At 53.4% G+C, this 17,061-nt stretch overlaps 1 protein-coding gene and 1 long non-coding RNA gene across 6 annotated transcripts; one reads left to right on the top strand and one right to left on the bottom strand.

Moving 5' to 3' along the window:
* Positions 1–1,592: 1,592 nt before the first annotated feature.
* LOC106988892 (uncharacterized) lies at positions 1,593–9,027 on the bottom strand. Of its 5 annotated transcripts, XR_008289022.1 has the most exons (5): positions 7,913–9,026; positions 6,895–7,699; positions 5,845–6,030; positions 2,018–2,216; positions 1,593–1,907 (listed from the first exon to the last, which is right to left on the bottom strand). It is a non-coding gene; the product is annotated as an uncharacterized LOC106988892 (long non-coding RNA). The 5 variants fall into 5 exon arrangements; XR_008289023.1 differs by lacking the exon at positions 2,018–2,216 and having other exon boundaries at positions 6,649–7,699; positions 7,913–9,027; XR_008289024.1 differs by lacking the exon at positions 2,018–2,216 and having other exon boundaries at positions 7,922–9,025.
* Positions 9,028–12,088: 3,061 nt separating this feature from the next.
* PCK1 (phosphoenolpyruvate carboxykinase 1) lies at positions 12,089–17,045 on the top strand. The gene is made up of 10 exons (XM_015087374.3): positions 12,089–12,232; positions 12,403–12,661; positions 13,146–13,327; positions 13,468–13,671; positions 13,807–13,994; positions 14,335–14,497; positions 14,954–15,178; positions 15,273–15,404; positions 15,770–15,865; positions 16,010–17,045. Exons 2-10 carry the CDS (start codon positions 12,438–12,440, stop codon positions 16,462–16,464), a joined length of 1,869 nt encoding a protein of 622 aa, XP_014942860.3. The 5' UTR covers positions 12,089–12,232; positions 12,403–12,437; the 3' UTR covers positions 16,465–17,045.
* The last annotated feature ends 16 nt before the right edge of the window (positions 17,046–17,061 follow it).

The following is a 17,061-nucleotide window of genomic DNA, read 5'->3' as shown; positions in this document are numbered from 1 at the left end:
TTGTTTTCTGAGTGTAATTTTATTCTATCTTAATGCCAACAAGGTAAGATAGATTTCCTCTGATTTTGTACTCGCCCTCTTGTTTTTATAATACCGTGCTATTATAATAACCATTTTACTGCAAATGATAAAGTCCCTGCATTTCATATGTATTATCATATTCTAATTTACCACCAAAACTTTGCTTTTCGTCTCCCCTTAATTTTTATACCTTCACTATTGAAACATTTTTAAGTATTTTCTAAAGTGGCTCATTCAGGCCTTTTACTGCGGACTTTCTACCATACACCCCTATTTCTGCTGTCATCTCTCTTTTCAGATGGTAAATTACTCTGAAAGTTTTAGTGAATAAATGAGTAAATTAATTAATAACGACCAGAAGAAGGTCCCATTAAAACAGCGCGTGTTTGAGGTGCTCAGCTGACATCTGGCGAGCAGTGACTGATCGTCTTATGACAAAAGATGAACTTAAGACCCCCCCCCTCCCTCCCCCACCTCTCTCCTTCCTGACTCATAGGAGTTTTTACCGGCATGGTTATATAAGCGAACAGAGCATAAAGGAAATTATTGTTTAATTTCAAAAACACAAATGAATCACTAACATAAAGTGAGCTTTTGGTTTCACGTCTAAGGTGACTCATGGCCCGGTACCGTGTTTTCGGAGAGATGAGCTCAGAACAAGTTTGCGTGCCTGATGTCTGAGTCAGGGATTCTGAAATGGAACAGGTAGACAAATGAAGACACAAATGTCATGTACGTAATAAGTGGCAGGAAGGAAACACAATAAGGGACCGGGTGTTGGTGGGTGCCACGAGGTGCTGACCCCTGAATGGCAAAAAGGCCCGGCCACGCACACCAGGGGGGAGTGCTCCTCGCGGCAGAAGCCAGAGCAGGAGCAAAGGTCCTGAGGTCAGAACAAAGGTGGCTCAAGTTGAAGCCCCAGAAGGGAAGCTGACTTGGTGGCGATGGCCCTTGCAGCTCCCGAGGACCGAACCGCAATCTGATACGGACAGTGGAGTTAGCAGACGGGCCGGGCCGTGTTACTGAAACAATGGACTGGAATGTTCAGGATTCTTCTGCTCGCTCCTTGGGGATTGTGCTCAGATCTGTACCGATAAGCATCCCAGGCACCCAGAAGGTGGAATGGAGCGGTGATGGGCAAACACGCAGTAAATGAAATGCCTTTCTGTTACAACTCCCGCAGCCAGAGGCGACGCGGTCTCTGTGCTCACGGAGGTGACGTTCGGGCCTCCACTTCCCGCATATACGCTTAGGTTTCACCTGCGGACTTGGACTTTCTTTTTCAGAGGAACAACATGTGTCACTTGCAACTTTTTTTTTTGACATGACAATAATGAGACACATAAAGAACAATGAAGAGCGAAGCATTTCTAAGTATATTTGGAGCAGTCATTACCTCCACAGTGCCTTTCAAATGTCACCGTGGGGTGTTCGCCTGTGAGGAGCAAAGCCTAGAATTTCTCCCCTCCTCTCCCTCCAAGTGTCTGAGCGTCTTTGAACTCCGTGTTGAATGAGGGCAACTTGCTCCGAAGTTAAAGTGCTCTATGCCTTCATTCCGAAAAACCCAAAGCCTCGAGGAGACCGTTCCCTTTTCAGTGCCTACCGAGCTCGCCCCTCTGGAAATGTCCGACATGCACTCATTTAAGCAATGTGACAGCTCAGAAGAAGACCCCTGATGGCCATTGCGCTCGATTGTGAAGAGTACAACAAAGAAAGTCCAAGAAGGTGTATTTCTTTCCCCCCCTCCCCAAAGAATTTAGCGTTGATCGTGCACATGAGCTACTTTCTAGTGGTGGCCTCCTGAATGCAATTATGTAATCTGGCTCTCTCTGCAAGTGGAAGCTGCGAAAACTCGTTTTAACACAAAGGGTGCCTGGGATTTTCACCTGAAAGGAAAAAACAAAGCATTAAGGCTGCTGGAACAGGCTTCACACATTCAAAACGTATGCAGCCGTGTCTAAACAGAGACGTATTTGAGATGAATCATCAAACACACACATTTTACGGGGCGCCTGGGTGGCTCTGTCGGTTAAGCGTCCGCCTCTTGATTTCGGCTCAGGTCATGATCTCGCGGTTCGTGGGTTCGAGCCCCGTGTCGAGCTCTGCGCTGACAGTGTGGAGCCTGCTTGGGATGCTCTCTCTCCGATCTCTCTCTGCTCCTCCCGTGCTCCCTCGCACGCATGCGCATGCTCTCTCTCAAAATAAATAAAATAAACTTAAAAAAAAAAATCATCAGACGCACGTATTTTAAAAACAGGTTTTGACCCAAAGCACCCGAGTCTCTCACGGACCACCACAGGACAGTTCACTACAAACCCAGTCTTGCTTGCTCGTGGCTCCTTACGATTTTTGTTGAAAAATGCTCAATGCTCAGAATGCTTCTACAGCTCTTTGAACTTGTATCCCGAGGTTGTGGTTTGCTGAGCGGAAGTTAACGTGATCTTCCGCAGGGGCTGCCCCACGGCCAGCCATCTCGTTCCCAAGATGCTACAGGCCTGGGGAGACTAACGGCGGGCTTTTCAGTTGGCAATGTTCAGGTTGGCTTGGGGTAACGGGCCTACGGGCAGGGTACCGGGGGCACGAGGGGCTCCATGGCCTTTCCTTCTACAGCATCTGCCTCTTTCTTTGCTCCCTACCCTTGGGCAGAAATGTAGGGGCCACCTTGCGAAAGGCCGGCCTCAGTGTCAGGTGAATTTTAGACGCCCCTCCCCCCCCCCACCGGCACCCACATCATCAGGGGTCTGTGGCCACCTCAGTGCCTCTGGAGAATGAGGTGGATGATCGAGAAATCCTCATTAAACCTTAATTAAGAAGCCTTTAGCACAGCCCCGGAATAGGAAGTGGCTCTCTGAAGGAGAAAGTGTCCTCTGTGGGAGGAAGTCAAGTCAGGCGAGCCTGAGTCACCGTGCGTCTTTGTGATGCAGTCAGTGCTGCTGAGTTCATTGGGGAGGAGACTTATAATGAGCTGCGATGGTTCCTCTCACTGGGCTCAAATTAATTTGTTCAAATGTTCCCGTTAGTTAACAATGATTGATAGAGTGAAGATATTATTAACAAAAATTAGGTGCCCAGCTCGGGAACGGACTTTGGTTCGTGCCTCAGCACTCAGCAAAGGGCAAGCGGAGAGAGGGTATTTTTGGCAGCTTGTGGTTGGAATGAGTCGGGCAGGTGGAAGATGATTCCAGCCATTCGTCAAGGCTGTCGAGACCCGTCCCCCACCAGAAGTTGTGCCACCATGCCCCAGGAGCTCCCACGTTCTGCTGATCGGAGCCAGTTCGGCCGTAACTCAGGACCTGGAAAAAGGCTCGGGCTGTTTAGTGCACCTGTTTCATTGAACGCGTGTCCGTCTCGCGGCTCTTGATGCTTGCCATTATGAGAGCGCGCCGTGGGACTTCCAGAAAAGTAAACAACACAGCTCAGAAAAATGTCTGCTCGGGGCGGCTTCGAATAAGTCCGAGCGCTACGTGCTCTGGGGAGCTGATGAGCAGGGGAACGGCAGCGTGAGCAGCGAGAAGTGAGCAGGTTATTCTGCACGTGTAATAACATAAATCTGACTCAAGGAAATGAGCGAGAAGAAGGCGAGACAGGAAAGCAGATGGAAGAAGTTAAATAGAAACCCGAGGTGGTAGCACCTTTACTCTGTGGGCAGGGATTTATTAGCGAGTGGGTACATTTATTGGGTGTATTTACCGCCTGCACAGAGCACTTGGTGCTTAGTCATCTGCGTGTCGAACTGGGCTCCCCAGCTGGGCTTACCGAGTGGGCGTTTGCTGTGCACCTACTATGTGCCAGGCGGGGTTTGCGGTGTGGAGGTTGTCGAAAGAAGGGAGAACACAGACTCCCAGAAGTTGGGGACTTGGCCTTGGACTTTTTGTCCCCTCCCCGCCACGCCCAGCACCCCAGAGGGTTCCCCTGTTCCACGAATAAAAGAATTCGCGCCCGTGGCATCGGTGCTTTGTTCTTTCCAGCCACTTAGGAGCGTTTTGCTCAACCGCGCCGATCCTGCTGTCGACTTACCAGACCCGATCCTTGGAACTACCCCATGAAGCAAGTACTGGGATTATCTTCAACGAACAGAAGAGGAAACTGAGGGAGCAAAGAAAGGGTAGGAGTTTGTTGAAGGATTTTTTTTTTTTTTTTTACCTCGATACCCTGGGTTCGTTGTCTCTCCGTGTCGAAGAGTGAAGAAGAGGACAGAATTAAATGAGCAGCAGGCAGAGGTTAATCAGAATATACGAAAGTAAGAATAGCGGGAAAGCTCTCTCTTTGCAGAGAGGGGGCGTTCAAAGGTGAACGCCCCTGACTGTAGGCAAGGGTCTTTGTTTTCTAGGGTTCTGGTCACCCCCGCTTGCCTTCGCCTCGTTCCTTCTCAGGTCCAACCTTCTTGGCTGGATAGCTCTCGGTGCTGGGTCATCCACTCCTGATTGGCTCGGCTCCATTGTGTGAGAAACCGGCCGGTGGTCATACTGCCCCTCCTATAACGTGAGTTTTATGGTTCACCTATTTTAGTCAGGTATTTTGATGGTCGGATTCCTGAGGGAAACCCGAGGGGGGGTGGGTAGTGCCTGTTACATTCTCAAGAGGAACCGCAAGGCCTAAGGGGGCTTGCTGTGGTCAGACACTCCCAGCATTGTTCCAAAATGTGTGTTTTTCCCCACCCGGGGACCTCAGGTCCTAACCTTTCCCTCTCTGCCAAATTTATCCTATCTTTGCCCTATCAGAAGTTGACTAAGGCCACATGGTTAAGAGAGAAGGCAGGTCTCTGCCTCCTGCGTGCCGTTGGCTACGTTCTTACTGCCTCCCCAAAGGACACCACGGGCCCAACCTGCAGGTCAAAGCACGGAGCCAGTCCCTGTTTCTGATGACCTTCACAGCCAGATAGGATCAGTCGCTCGGCGAGGTTGTCCCGCCTCTCGAGAAGTCGGTCTCTGGAAGCCCAGACCTGCCCACTGCTCCCCAGCCCGGAACAGTTGGGCTGTTCTGCTAGCTGGAGAGTGAGCCCATGGGGCTCGGGAGCTGAGGCCAGCCCCGGAGACGTGCCCATGCCCTAGACCCTGCCGGTCCTGGCCGTGCCAGCTCTGGACCAGGCACAGAAGGGCTCGGAGAGAGGACTCTTACCTCACAGCTTCCTTGTGCGAGCCAGGGAAAGAAACTGGACCTGATCTGGCCGGCTTTCTGCAGAATGGCAGAACCGAAGTCAACCTGGTTGGAAATGAAAGAATCCCGGGGTCTGCTACGTATGAGGGTCCAGAGGGACCCCCGTCCGCCGCTTGCCCTGCTTCTGCTTCACATGCCGACTTCCTGACAAGATAAATTGTCCCCACCCCCGTTTGGCTTGTGACTCCCCGCACCCACGGCCGGTTTCTCATGCCTCTGACAATTGCACTTTGTCTCTGAATACCCGAAACACGAGACCAAGACTTCTTTTCCCCTTTAGCACTTATCTTACTTGGTTATCTCTTCAAGGCAACGAAGGCCAGTTTGGGGAGGGAGGCTTGTGGGCAGGCATCTTTTTTCACCAGACTCTGTGGTCCTTGTTCAAACGGGGTTTTCTGCGTGTTTTGAGGACGTTGATTCACCCCCAAAGGAGACCCCTCTACCCCGGAAGCGGCCTTTGCTTCAGAACAACAGTCCTGAGGGGCCTCGATTTCTATATAATTCAACTTGGAAACATTTCAGGGTTCCACAGCTAAGTTAGAAGCCCCAGCCCCCAATGAGACCTGCTGGCTGGACCCCCACCCCGGGGGGCTATCGTCACTGAGTCTCCGTGGGATGAAATCTCCCCCCCATGGCGAGAGGAGCTGGGGGCGTGTTAAGACTTACTGAGTTTCAGGAATTATTCCCAGCACGGACCAGAAAAGGCATTTTTGTTCTGAGCCACATTATAGGCAAGCGGGAGAATTTGCATCGTTATCAGTGAGCGCAAGGGGAGGCTGGTGTTCGGTTCCAGAGCAATTATCGTTGTTTCCCATAGAGTTAACTGCGCCGCAAAGCGGATCCATTTTCTCGCTGCAAAATAAGGGCGTTGGATTGTCTTTGCGGTAACTGTGCAATTAGTTCTTTTCGCCCCGTGCTTTGCCGGGTGCTGCCGTCTTTTCTCTGCGAGTGCGTTTGCAACGGCATTTCACGGCAAATTTGCTCTCACTCTGTTGCAAAGTCAGAGGATATGCTGGCTGACTCTGTGGCAACTGAACTCAAGGGCCCCCGTGAGTCAGTGTAGAGATGAGGAAGCTGAGATCGGAGAGGATAAGTGACCCGTCCAGGGACACTCCATGCCAGCCCTGGGGACATCTGTTTCTCTGGTCGTCTAGAATGAGCTCCTACGTGGGACATCCTGGGGGATGTACGAGAGTCCACACACACACACACACACACACGCGGGGCCCTGCGCACCGCCAGCCCCCAGCCCCCCATCAACACTAAAAGTCGCACACAAACAAAACTTTGGAACCGAGGGAATGTTGAGACACGAGTGATTCGGGCCACAACCCGGGTCTGCTCCGTCTATAACATACAGCTTGAGGGAGAGAGCTAAGGCGGGGGTTGTAAGATCAGGGCAGACCCTAGTTTTGTCTTATCCCGATGAGCTGTCACTTTCCACCCAATGTGGTTGTGCACATATGCTACCTGGCCTGTGGCTTCGACTTCCCACGTGGAGACGTCCATGCCTCACGGAAACAAAGACCGCCCCGGCTTCCAACAAGAAGAGAGACTCAGCCGGCACGGTGTGGCCAGTTTTCCAAAGGAGGAGAGAGGGAGAGAAGGCAAAACCAAAGCCACCACGGACCTCAGGCTCCGTGCCAGTGAATGTGGACGGAGATACCCCAGCGGGACTTTATGGATGGAAATGGCCTTGGTATGTATCTTACCCACCTCCACACTGTGCAGGCGAAGAGAGTGACATCGGGTGAAATTTCCGGGGGAGCTGGGACTAGAATGAACTCAGGTCTCCTGAGTCTGGGTTCTGGGTCGCCTGGGCACGTGAGCCTTGTCTCCCTGAGGACGTATTTGGCCGCAAGCCACAGGCCGCCCGATCCAAATGGCTCAAAGTGGTGTCGCTGTCTCACGCTGCCCAGAGTAGAGCAACGCTGGGCACGGAGTGAGAGCGGTTCTAGACTCTGACGTTGTCCCGACGTTGATGGCAAGTCTCCTGCCATCTCCTCGTGCCACAGCCTCCGCATAAGCAGCCGGCATCCTGCGGAGGTGACACTGCTCTCTGAAGGGCGAGGCCATTCCCGGGACGGACGTGGCCTGTGATGCCGAAGTCCCCCACGTGCATCATTTCTGGGTGGCGAGCACCCCTCGTAGGCCTCGCCATAAGCCTGACAGAGAAATCTCGAAAGAAAATACACAAGGTTTTATGGAGCCACTATTCCCATGGGCCACTAATGACTGAAACGGGAGATAACCAGCCTTCTAAGAAGGTCCGAGCACCTGCTTATTAACATTCACTTAACAAGCCTTACGTGCCCATCTTCGCGGCAAAGATCAGGCTTTGTGAACGTGCACCGGGCAAAGTGGTTTACCCCTAGATTCACTTTTATTTCTTCACCGTGGAAAGAATATGCCCACAAAACCGTGGCCCTCCTGAGGGAAGATTCCCTGAGGGTATAATTTGCTGTCTCTGCTGGGCGAGTGCACATTCAGTCCAAGATTACGGTCTTCGGACGTTGCCAGGCTGTGGAGAGAAGCGAAAAGGGTTAGGTCACAGGGTGGTGGGTGGGTGGAGGGTGTTGGACACCTGCCCACATCCTAGGGAGGGCTTCTGAGAAGCCTCTGCTGTACATCTGCTCCCTACACCCAGCCATTGTTGGCACACCTTCAGAATAGAAGACTGGACCTCAGAATCGTCTTTGCTTCTTAACTGAGGGAAAATACACATAAGACCAACCCGTCTTACGGGGCGCCTGGGTGGCCCAGTCGGTTAAGCGTCCGACTTCGGCTCAGGTCATGATCTCGCGGTTCGTGAGTTCGAGCCCCGCGTCGGGCTCTGCGCTGACAGCTCGGGGCCTGGAGCCTGCTTCGGATTCGGTGTCTCCCTCTCTCTCCATCCCTCCCTTGTTCACTCACTCTGTCTGTCTGTCTGTCTGTCTCTAAAATGAATAAACATTAAAAATTAAAAAACCCAACCCATCTTCAAGTGCACAATTCGGAGGCAGTCTCTGTCTAGTTTCCGACACCTTGAATCCCCTCCCCGAAGGAGACCCCCTCTCCCCGTTAAGCGGGATTAACATGATATTTTCAGGGCTTTTTCAACTACGTGATCCTATGGCTCCAGAATAGAGACTCATTCAGCTCTGCAAAAATACCCTCCAGACTGCGAAGGCATTAGGATTACTCCATAAATGTAAAACAGGTAAATATTTGTCCTGAACAAACACAACTGGGGTGGACCGCTGGGCTTGCCTTGGCAGATGATTGCGTGGCAAATCGTTGCACAGCTGAACATGTTTTCCTGCTGTTTGGAAACCTCCAAGGCTGGGCCAGTCAGCGCCCTTGGAGGCCACAGAGGCCCGAATTGACTTGCACACATACCTTTGGATCCAGGGCGAGGCATGGGATTCACACCGCTAGTTTCTTATCACCTTCTGGAAAACGGTTGTCCCTTTTCATCTTTACCGAGGAAGGGTCCTCCGAGTTCAGATTCCTGAACCGAGGGGAATTTTTGCGGTCACCCCGATCAGTGAGGGAGGGGGCGGGGTGGTGAGGGGAGGCCACCATCGATCGGCCGTTAAGAGCCTCAGCTTGGGAGGATGTCCTGTTTGCAGCCTCGGAGCCTCCCCTGTTTTACGTCGCCAAGAAAAGAATTGCTTGTGATTGGTGGATTTTGAATGTGCTCTGGCTGAGTTTCTGGTTCAAACAAAGATCCAATCTGGACGCCCAGTAGGTGCCACCGATGGGGTCAGAAGGGCTGCCTGTGAAGAGGGCCTGAGCGCGGCCCACGGGGCCCTCCTCCCCTCCGCTGTGAGGAGGCTCAGTGGAATCCTTCCACGTCCCTCAGAGCACAGTGTGGACACACTGGTGTGGATGGTCTTTGGAGTCTCTGGGTTTTTGGTTTTTTTTTTTTTATCAGCCCTCAGGTAACCAAGAAACCACCCGTGCCTGTCTCCTTCAAACTGTTCCCAGCATCCTTTGTGAGATCCTACCCAAGTTCAGGGCTTCCTCTCCCACTGTTGACCCCGAAGTCGGCCATTCCCCGCCCCCACGCTCACCCGCCCACACCTTTCGAGTTCTGGCAAGCCCTGCCCCTGTCTCCGCGCCGTCGTCACCGCTCTGCTCTGCTCGGGCATTCCGGGGGCCTGCGCCCTCCCTCCTCAGACCCTCAGACCCAGCCTGCCGCTTAACCGCCACGGCCAAGTGGGTGTGGAACCCCACGAGGAGAAGTGGAGAAGTCACTTTGGGGTCTGAAGCTTTGTTGTCCCCAGTGCCTCCTGTTTCCTTCTCCTTCTTGCAACAAAAACCAGTTCTGTCTGGGATCAACGTTTTATATGTTGTTAAAAAGAGGAGCAGTCTTGTATCTCAGGACACAGGGGGCCAAGCCACCCCCGAAAAGTCAGGGGTCCCCTATGGCGTTTACTCCAGAGATGACAGATGCAATTCGCACCGTGAGCCCAGCAGAGGGCGCCGTCCACCGTCCCCAGCCACACCGGGAGCATGAAAACTCCTTGCAGGGGGTGGACCAGCCGGTGGTCTTCCTTACAACTTAGCCTACGGGGAAATGGGGGGAAATCCAGATGTCTCTGGCCCAGCCCCTTGAGATTATTGCTTAATGAGTCCCCTACGGGGCAGGCATCCTCCAGGGAGAGAGACAAGGCGGGACCCCATCAACAGAGAGGTAAATGAAGTTTGTCCTTACTTCTGCTGTGTCCTCAACACCGCAGCTTCTGTCCGCAACACTGTCTGCTAACAAACCCAGTGCTTTCAGGGAAATCCACAACCCAGTTTGCCTTTTCACATCTTGATGACGGACGGTTGCAAAGGGATAATGCCAGCCTTCCCTGAGGCAAATGTGGGTAATTCGACAACAGGCTGGAGGGCGGCAGTGACCGCTGCTCCTACATTTTTTTTTTATAATTTTTTTTTAATATTTATTTTTGAGACAGAGAGAGACAGAGCATGAACGAGGAAGGGTCAGAGAGAGAGAGACACACAGAATCCGAAGCAGGCTCCAGGCTCTGAGCTGTCAGCACAGAGCCCGACACGGGGCTCGAACTCACGGACCGCGAGATCATGACCTGAGCTGAAGTCGGACGCTTAACCGACTGAGCCACCCAGGCGCCCCAATGCTCCTACATTTTAATTGAGCTAGCTACTTCTCTCCAGGAAGACTCAGAGCATAAACACCTTGAATTTACGGGGAGCATTTAGAAATGCGGGTAAGTTCTGGTTTCTCAAGTTTGTGTTCAACCTACGTGCTCTTTGAGGGAATCAAACCTGTTAAGGTTTTATCAGCAAAATGGGAATCTCTACCCATTTGGTGAGAGGAACCGCACTGGTATAAATGTGTGTGTTGCGTGTTTATGGTTGTGCATTTGAACGGCTAATCTCACCAGTGTCACATGCTCAGAAAGTGTCCCTTGGTCGCTGAGCACTACTCGTGCTTGAATTTAGATATGACACAAACTTAGACGGCTGACCGCACCTCTAAGAACGAATTCCAGTGACCTAAACAGGAAGTAATTTTAAATAAATGAAAACCTTTTTTTCCTAAACGTTTATTTATTATTAAGAGACAGAACACGAGCGGGGGAGGGGCAGAGGGAGGGGGAGACACAGAATCCGAAGCAGGCTCCATCCAGGCTCTGAGCTGTCAGCACAGAGCCCGACGCGGGGCTCGAACCCACGAACCATGAGATCGTGACCTGAGCCGAAGTCGGACTCCCAACTGACTGAGCCACCCCGGCGGCCCATCTCAGGGCCTTGTATTTCTACAGTTCCTTACAGACACAGTCACGGAATTATCTCTGTACCCCCCATGGTGGAGGCAGGTAAATCCCTACCCACCCTCATCCGAGGGACGGGGCACCCCCTGACCGTGCCGGTGGGTCCCCTGTGGAGAGTCGGGGCCTGGCTCCGTGCTCCCGACTTCTCACCCAGTGATCTCGAAATGCCAGCAAGCGACTTCAGAGTTCATTAAATTGGACCGAAGCTCCTACAGCTTGCAAAGCACATTCTTTACAGCTGTTATAAAGGTCTCATTGCTCAAGGGTAATCTAGCAAAACCACCAAGCCCCCTTCACTCCCCAGGCGCTCAGAATTGCAAGGGCAATGAGAAGCATGTAGTCATCTCCACGAGTAACTGCATCCAGCCCGGACCTGCTTGGAGAGTACGCGGAAAGTTCCAGAAAAGGGAATGGCACCTCACAAGGGGCGGTATGGGGTGGTACTCCAGAGCCCCGCGTGCTTAGGCTCCAATCTGCCCTCTCTCGCCCTACAGCCAGGAGCTGGGAACAGCCGCTGGGCCTCTCTGGGCCTCGGTCTCCTTGTCAGTTCGTACCTACAAAAATTAACAAAAGAGGCAGAAATCCCTGCCCTCACAAGTTTATATTTTGGGCGGGGGGCCTACAGGAGACTCTCTGGAAGGTTATTTGCCCCCCGTTAGGTCTGACTTTTCCCAATGAGCCACGCGTTCGCTTATACTTGGGCGCTCTCTTTCCATAGGTTTTGACTGTGGGGTGACACCTCACCGTGGTGGCGTTCTGCCAGCCAGAGGCCATCGGTACACGGAATGTGCTGCCCGGAGCCCTGGGTGTCCGGGAGGAGCTCCAGCCAGGCCTGCAGGATCCCACCTGCCTGTCAGTGGAAGGACGGACTGTTTTACATCAGCAGAGTGAACTGGGTCAAAGTTTAGTCAATCACAAGTTGTGCAAGGACTTGTCGCGGCCGGTCTGCGACTCTAGGCCGCCCAGCACTCATTAACAGCTATCTGTTCAATGATTATCTCCCTTGGGGGTTGTGGTGGTAAGCCCGTCCAGAAGCACAATGGACTGGGGCCGCGATCCAAAGTCCTGCCCCTGACGTCAGAGACGAGCCTCCCCGGGTATAGCCGAGGGGCGGGGCCCTCCTCCTCAATGGGATTTAAGGCCGGCCGGGAGGTCCGGCCTCCAAACAGCGAACGCGGCCTTCCCATTGGGAACGGTTGTCCACCGGCCGGAAGCACTTCGTGGGAAACCCTTGGATCTCTCATCGAGATCATCCGAGAAGGAGAAAGGTAGGTAGAGCTTTTTAGTTTGCGTGTCTAAAGGTTACGAGCCCACGCAAACTCGTTTCCTTTTTTCGGCAGCGCTTCGACTGTCTGGTGAGGTGCCACCAAAGAGACGCGTTGAGTTTCCCTGGGGGCGTCTGTTAGGTTGTTCAAGGGGCCTGTGTTTTCTATTTCAGGGAAGCGTTGTGGCCCTTAGCGCAGCCCTGCAGAAATGCCTCCTCAGCTCCCCAGCAGCCTCAATTTCTCGGCCAAGGTCGTCCAGGGCACCCTAGACAGCCTGCCCCAGGCGGTGAGAGCATTCGTGGAGAGTAGCGCCAAGCTGTGCCAGCCCGACCATATCCACATCTGTGACGGCTCCGACGGCGAGAACCGGAAGCTGCTGGACCAGATGGAGGCCCAGGGGGTGATCAAGAGGCTGCGGAAATACCACAACTGGTAAGCCGGCCCCCAGCCCCGCCGTTCCCACCGTCCCCGCCGGCAGAGGCGGACCCGAGACCCAGCGGGGGCCGGGGTGGGCCGTCGACTCTTGAAAAACTTAGGGAAATGGCCCGAACCATAGAGACTGCAGTTTAATGACATTCATAGAGCGGCTCAAGTCGGCCGTGAGATAGCAACATAGGGACACTCCCTGCGAACTCCATCCCTGACGAGGACGACAGCCAGACCTGCCCTCTCCTGAGAGACAAGCTCAGTCTAGTAACATCTCCTCGGCGGCACCCCGGTTGGTGCGGTTGTCCACACGGGTGGGGCACCGTCCGTGCGCTGGGCACCTGTGAGGTGCGGGAAGGGCACGGTGCTGCACGGGACTGGTCCGTTCCCCCCTGACGCCTGGCGGAAGGGAATCCCGTGCGCAGAGGCAGCGGGGGAGGGCGACACTGCCCCCTCCGTTCCTAACCAATTTTTTCAAAATTTTTTGCAGCTGGCTGGCTCTCACTGACCCCAGGGATGTGGCCAGAATTGAAAGCAAGACGGTCATCATTACCCAAGAGCAAAGAGATACCGTGCCCATCCCCAAAACCGGCCCTAGCCAACTAGGTCGCTGGATGTCCGAGGAGGACTTCGAGAAAGCATTCAATGCCCGATTCCCAGGGTGCATGAAAGGTGAGGGAGACAGTTGCTTGACTGGGAGAAATCAAACAGAAGCAGAGGGCGGGTGCCGGTAGGAAGGGCGATGTCGCCGTGTTGTCGTCTGTGATGCCGGGCTCATTTCTCACCCCTCCCCCCCCCACCGGCCCCTCCAGGTCGCACCATGTACATCATCCCATTCAGCATGGGGCCGCTGGGCTCCCCTCTGTCGAAGATCGGGATCGAGCTGACAGACTCCCCCTACGTGGTGGCCAGCATGCGCATCATGACGAGGATGGGCACCCCGGTCCTGGAAGCACTGGGCGACGGGGACTTCGTCAAGTGCCTCCATTCCGTGGGATGCCCTCTGCCTTTAAAAAGTACGTGTACCCTTTCCGGGTCCGAAGTTGCGACGGCAAATCAGCCTCGCCTCGAGCCCTGGGCCTTTGCCCCGGGGACCCCCCCCCCCGGGTGGGGAGGCAGCACGCTCACCCGGGCTGTGTCCTCCTGCGCAGAGCCCCTGGTGAACAACTGGCCTTGCAACCCAGAGATGACCCTCATCGCCCACCTGCCCGACCGCAGGGAAATCGTCTCCTTCGGGAGCGGGTACGGCGGGAACTCGCTCCTCGGGAAGAAGTGCTTTGCCCTCAGGATAGCCAGCCGGCTGGCTAAGGAAGAGGGGTGGCTGGCAGAACACATGTTGGTAAGTTGCAGGAAGTCGTGCACCCGCACGGCGGGGACCTGGGGGCGGGGCGCGTGCGGAGGTCCAAATGCCCACGCGTGTGCGGTTCCCATCAGGCAAGGCCAGTGTGCCCCGAGGACAGGTTTAGAAACCCCACCGAGGATCGTTAATGCCTCTTTTGAATCACTTCAAACCGGAGCTCCCTTAGACTTTCTTATTTAAAATGTGCGCTTTGACAGCTGAAGACATAGGTCTTGGGAACCTACCCTTTTGGGGCTTCTGGGCACTCTCCCAGACTGAACCACTGGCCACCGGGAGGGACCGGAGGAAGCAGATTAAGGAGGAATCTTGTCCCCAACAGATCCTGGGCATCACCAACCCCAAGGGCCAGAAGAAGTATTTCACAGCAGCCTTTCCCAGTGCCTGTGGGAAGACCAACCTGGCCATGATGAACCCCAGCCTCCCAGGGTGGAAGATAGAGTGTGTGGGAGATGACATTGCCTGGATGAAATTTGACCAAGAAGGTGACTCTCTTAGACCTAACCGTTGACGATGACTGCACCTAGGTGAACTTTTGGCTTTCAAAGCGTGCCAGATTCTCCCAAGTCCACGGTATTGGGCTTTTTGAGTCCGTTCTTTCGGATCTTGCAAAGCCCTAGGAATATGTTTTCTGCGAGCATTCTTTAATTTAATATAGGATCTGGATTGAAACGGGGCCCCATATGCTGCTGCTTGTTTAGACAATAAATGTGTTAAAACACTCTTGGTGGAAAACCGACGAGGAAGGAAGGGTTGTAAAAGTGTCAAAGCGGAAAATCATGCTCGGACGAGAAAAGACGAATCTCTTCTAGGGAGGAAGGGAAAACAAAAAAAAAAAAGATTTGAGAATTCGGTGCGAAGACTAGCCTGGTCAGAGCTAGGAATATCCGTTACGTTTTGTTTGCCATTCGTGTCTACCTTTCTGGTTGACAACTTTCCAGGTAACCTAAGGGCTATCAACCCCGAAAATGGCTTTTTCGGGGTGGCTCCTGGAACCTCTGTGAAGACCAACCCCAACGCCATCAAGACCATCCAGAGGAACACCATCTTCACTAACGTGGGCGAGACCAGCGATGGGGGCTTTTATTGGGAAGGTATCGACCAGCCGCTGGCCCCGGGCATCAGGCTCACATCGTGGAAGAACAACGAATGGTCCCCCCAGGACGGTGAGCCCCCTCCTGGAGGCCCCAGGGCCCCAGCCTCTAAGCACTGCTGGTTGGGGCGAGATGCTAAGGGGCGCCTCCTCTGTTGCTGTTGCAGGGGAACCTTGCGCCCATCCCAACTCACGCTTCTGCACCCGTGCCAGCCAGTGTCCCATCATCGACCCTGCCTGGGAGTCTCCGGAGGGGGTGCCCATCGAGGGCATCATCTTCGGAGGCCGCCGACCTGCCGGTGAGTCTCTCCTTCGTCCAGGCCGGGAGCATGGGCGTGTTGGCTTCCAGAAAGTGTCCATGCAATCTCTCCTTTTTCCTGACCTCGCCAGAGGTAACCAAAGATCTCCAGCTTCCAAAAATCCGGGATAATTGGCAAGGCTGGATCCTTGACGGGCTGTGGCTCTATCTAATTAAACTTCCAGCTGCGTGGCCTCGGTGCTGTAACTCGGACAGCGGTCTTGTGCGCGTTGGCTTTGGGAGGACACAAGCAGCTCAAGCACAAAGATACGGTTCCTCGGTGTCTTTCCATTTCGGGAGATGCCATCGCCAGCCCAGGGGTCTGTGTCAAAGCCTTTACGGGGTGTTCCTTTTCTCCTGCTACAGGGGTCCCTCTGGTCTACGAAGCTCTCACCTGGCAGCATGGAGTGTTTGTGGGGGCGGCGATGCGATCAGAGGCCACAGCAGCTGCGGAACACAAAGGTAAATCTGAGTGAACGACTCAAACCGCAGACCAGAGGGACTGGTGTGCTCCCTGTCTCCGCGTGCTCGTGCCAACGATAAATGGCGCCAGTATTGTCCCATAAGAGCATGATTTACCAGCGGGATCCCCCTCTCTGTTCATAGGCAAGGTCATCATGCACGACCCCTTTGCCATGCGGCCTTTCTTTGGCTACAACTTTGGCAAATACCTGGCCCACTGGCTCAGCATGGCCCAGCGCCCAGCAGCCAAGCTGCCCAAGATCTTCCACGTCAACTGGTTCCGGAAAGACGACGAAGGCAAATTTCTCTGGCCGGGCTTCGGGGAGAACTCCAGGGTGCTGGAATGGATGTTCAACCGGATCAACGGGGAAGCGGGTGCCAAGCTCACCCCCATAGGCTACATCCCTGAGGAGGGCGCCCTGAACCTGAAAGGCCTGGGGGACGTCAACGTGAAGGAGCTCTTTGACATCCCCAAGGGGTTCTGGGAGAAGGAGGTGAAGGACATCCAGAAGTACTTGGAGGAGCAAGTTAACACCGACCTGCCCTACGAGATTGAGAGAGAGGTCCTTGCCCTGAAGCAAAGGATCAGCCAGATGTAATCAGACCCGAGAGCTTTCCTTTTAAGATCAGCCCCCTTTCCAATGCAACCGGGAGCAAGAGAGAGTGGGATTTTCTCAATGGACACCACCCATACCACTGCCATGACCACACCGATGGGCCGATTCAAAAGACACACTGTAATTTTTCAGATAAGACCACAAAGTACGGGCTGGTAACTATGGGATCGGGAAGGGAAATCTCAGCAGGTCTCCAAAATTCACTATCCAGTGCACGTTGGTTCAACCCTAAGGACACCAGGCATTCAGTCTTTCCTGTTTTTATCTCTTTAGCTATGTCAGTTACCTGGAATGCACGGAGAAAACTACTTGAACTGTGTGTGTGTGTGTGTGTGTGTGTGTGTGTGTATTTCTTGTTATCTGAGATGTATATAATACCTTTGGAAAAATCGCGGGCAAGATTACCTACTAGTTGTGGCTAGAAAGAAACGCTGCTTTATTATTAATATGCACGTTTAAATTATTTTTATATACCCCTGGTTACGTACCTTCACGCGATTTCAATGTTTTCCCCTAACACTTCTTGGAAAAATCACAAAATAAACTTTTATAGAAAACATGGATTCATTCACTTGGTGT

Source organism: Acinonyx jubatus, chromosome A3, assembly GCF_027475565.1.
Source record: "Acinonyx jubatus isolate Ajub_Pintada_27869175 chromosome A3, VMU_Ajub_asm_v1.0, whole genome shotgun sequence".
NCBI lineage: Eukaryota > Metazoa > Chordata > Mammalia > Carnivora > Felidae > Acinonyx > Acinonyx jubatus.
This window is presented reverse-complemented; position numbering and strand designations above follow the sequence as displayed.

Coding starts and splice junctions, on each gene's coding strand:
- PCK1 (XM_015087374.3), top strand. CDS start 12,438: ATGCCTCCTCAGCTCCCCAGCAGCCTCAATTTCTCGGCCAAGGTCGTC. Junction 12,662..13,145: donor CTGCGGAAATACCACAACTG/GTAAGCCGGCCC, acceptor AATTTTTTGCAG/CTGGCTGGCTCTCACTGACC. Junction 15,405..15,769: donor CGGAGGCCGCCGACCTGCCG/GTGAGTCTCTCC, acceptor CTCCTGCTACAG/GGGTCCCTCTGGTCTACGAA.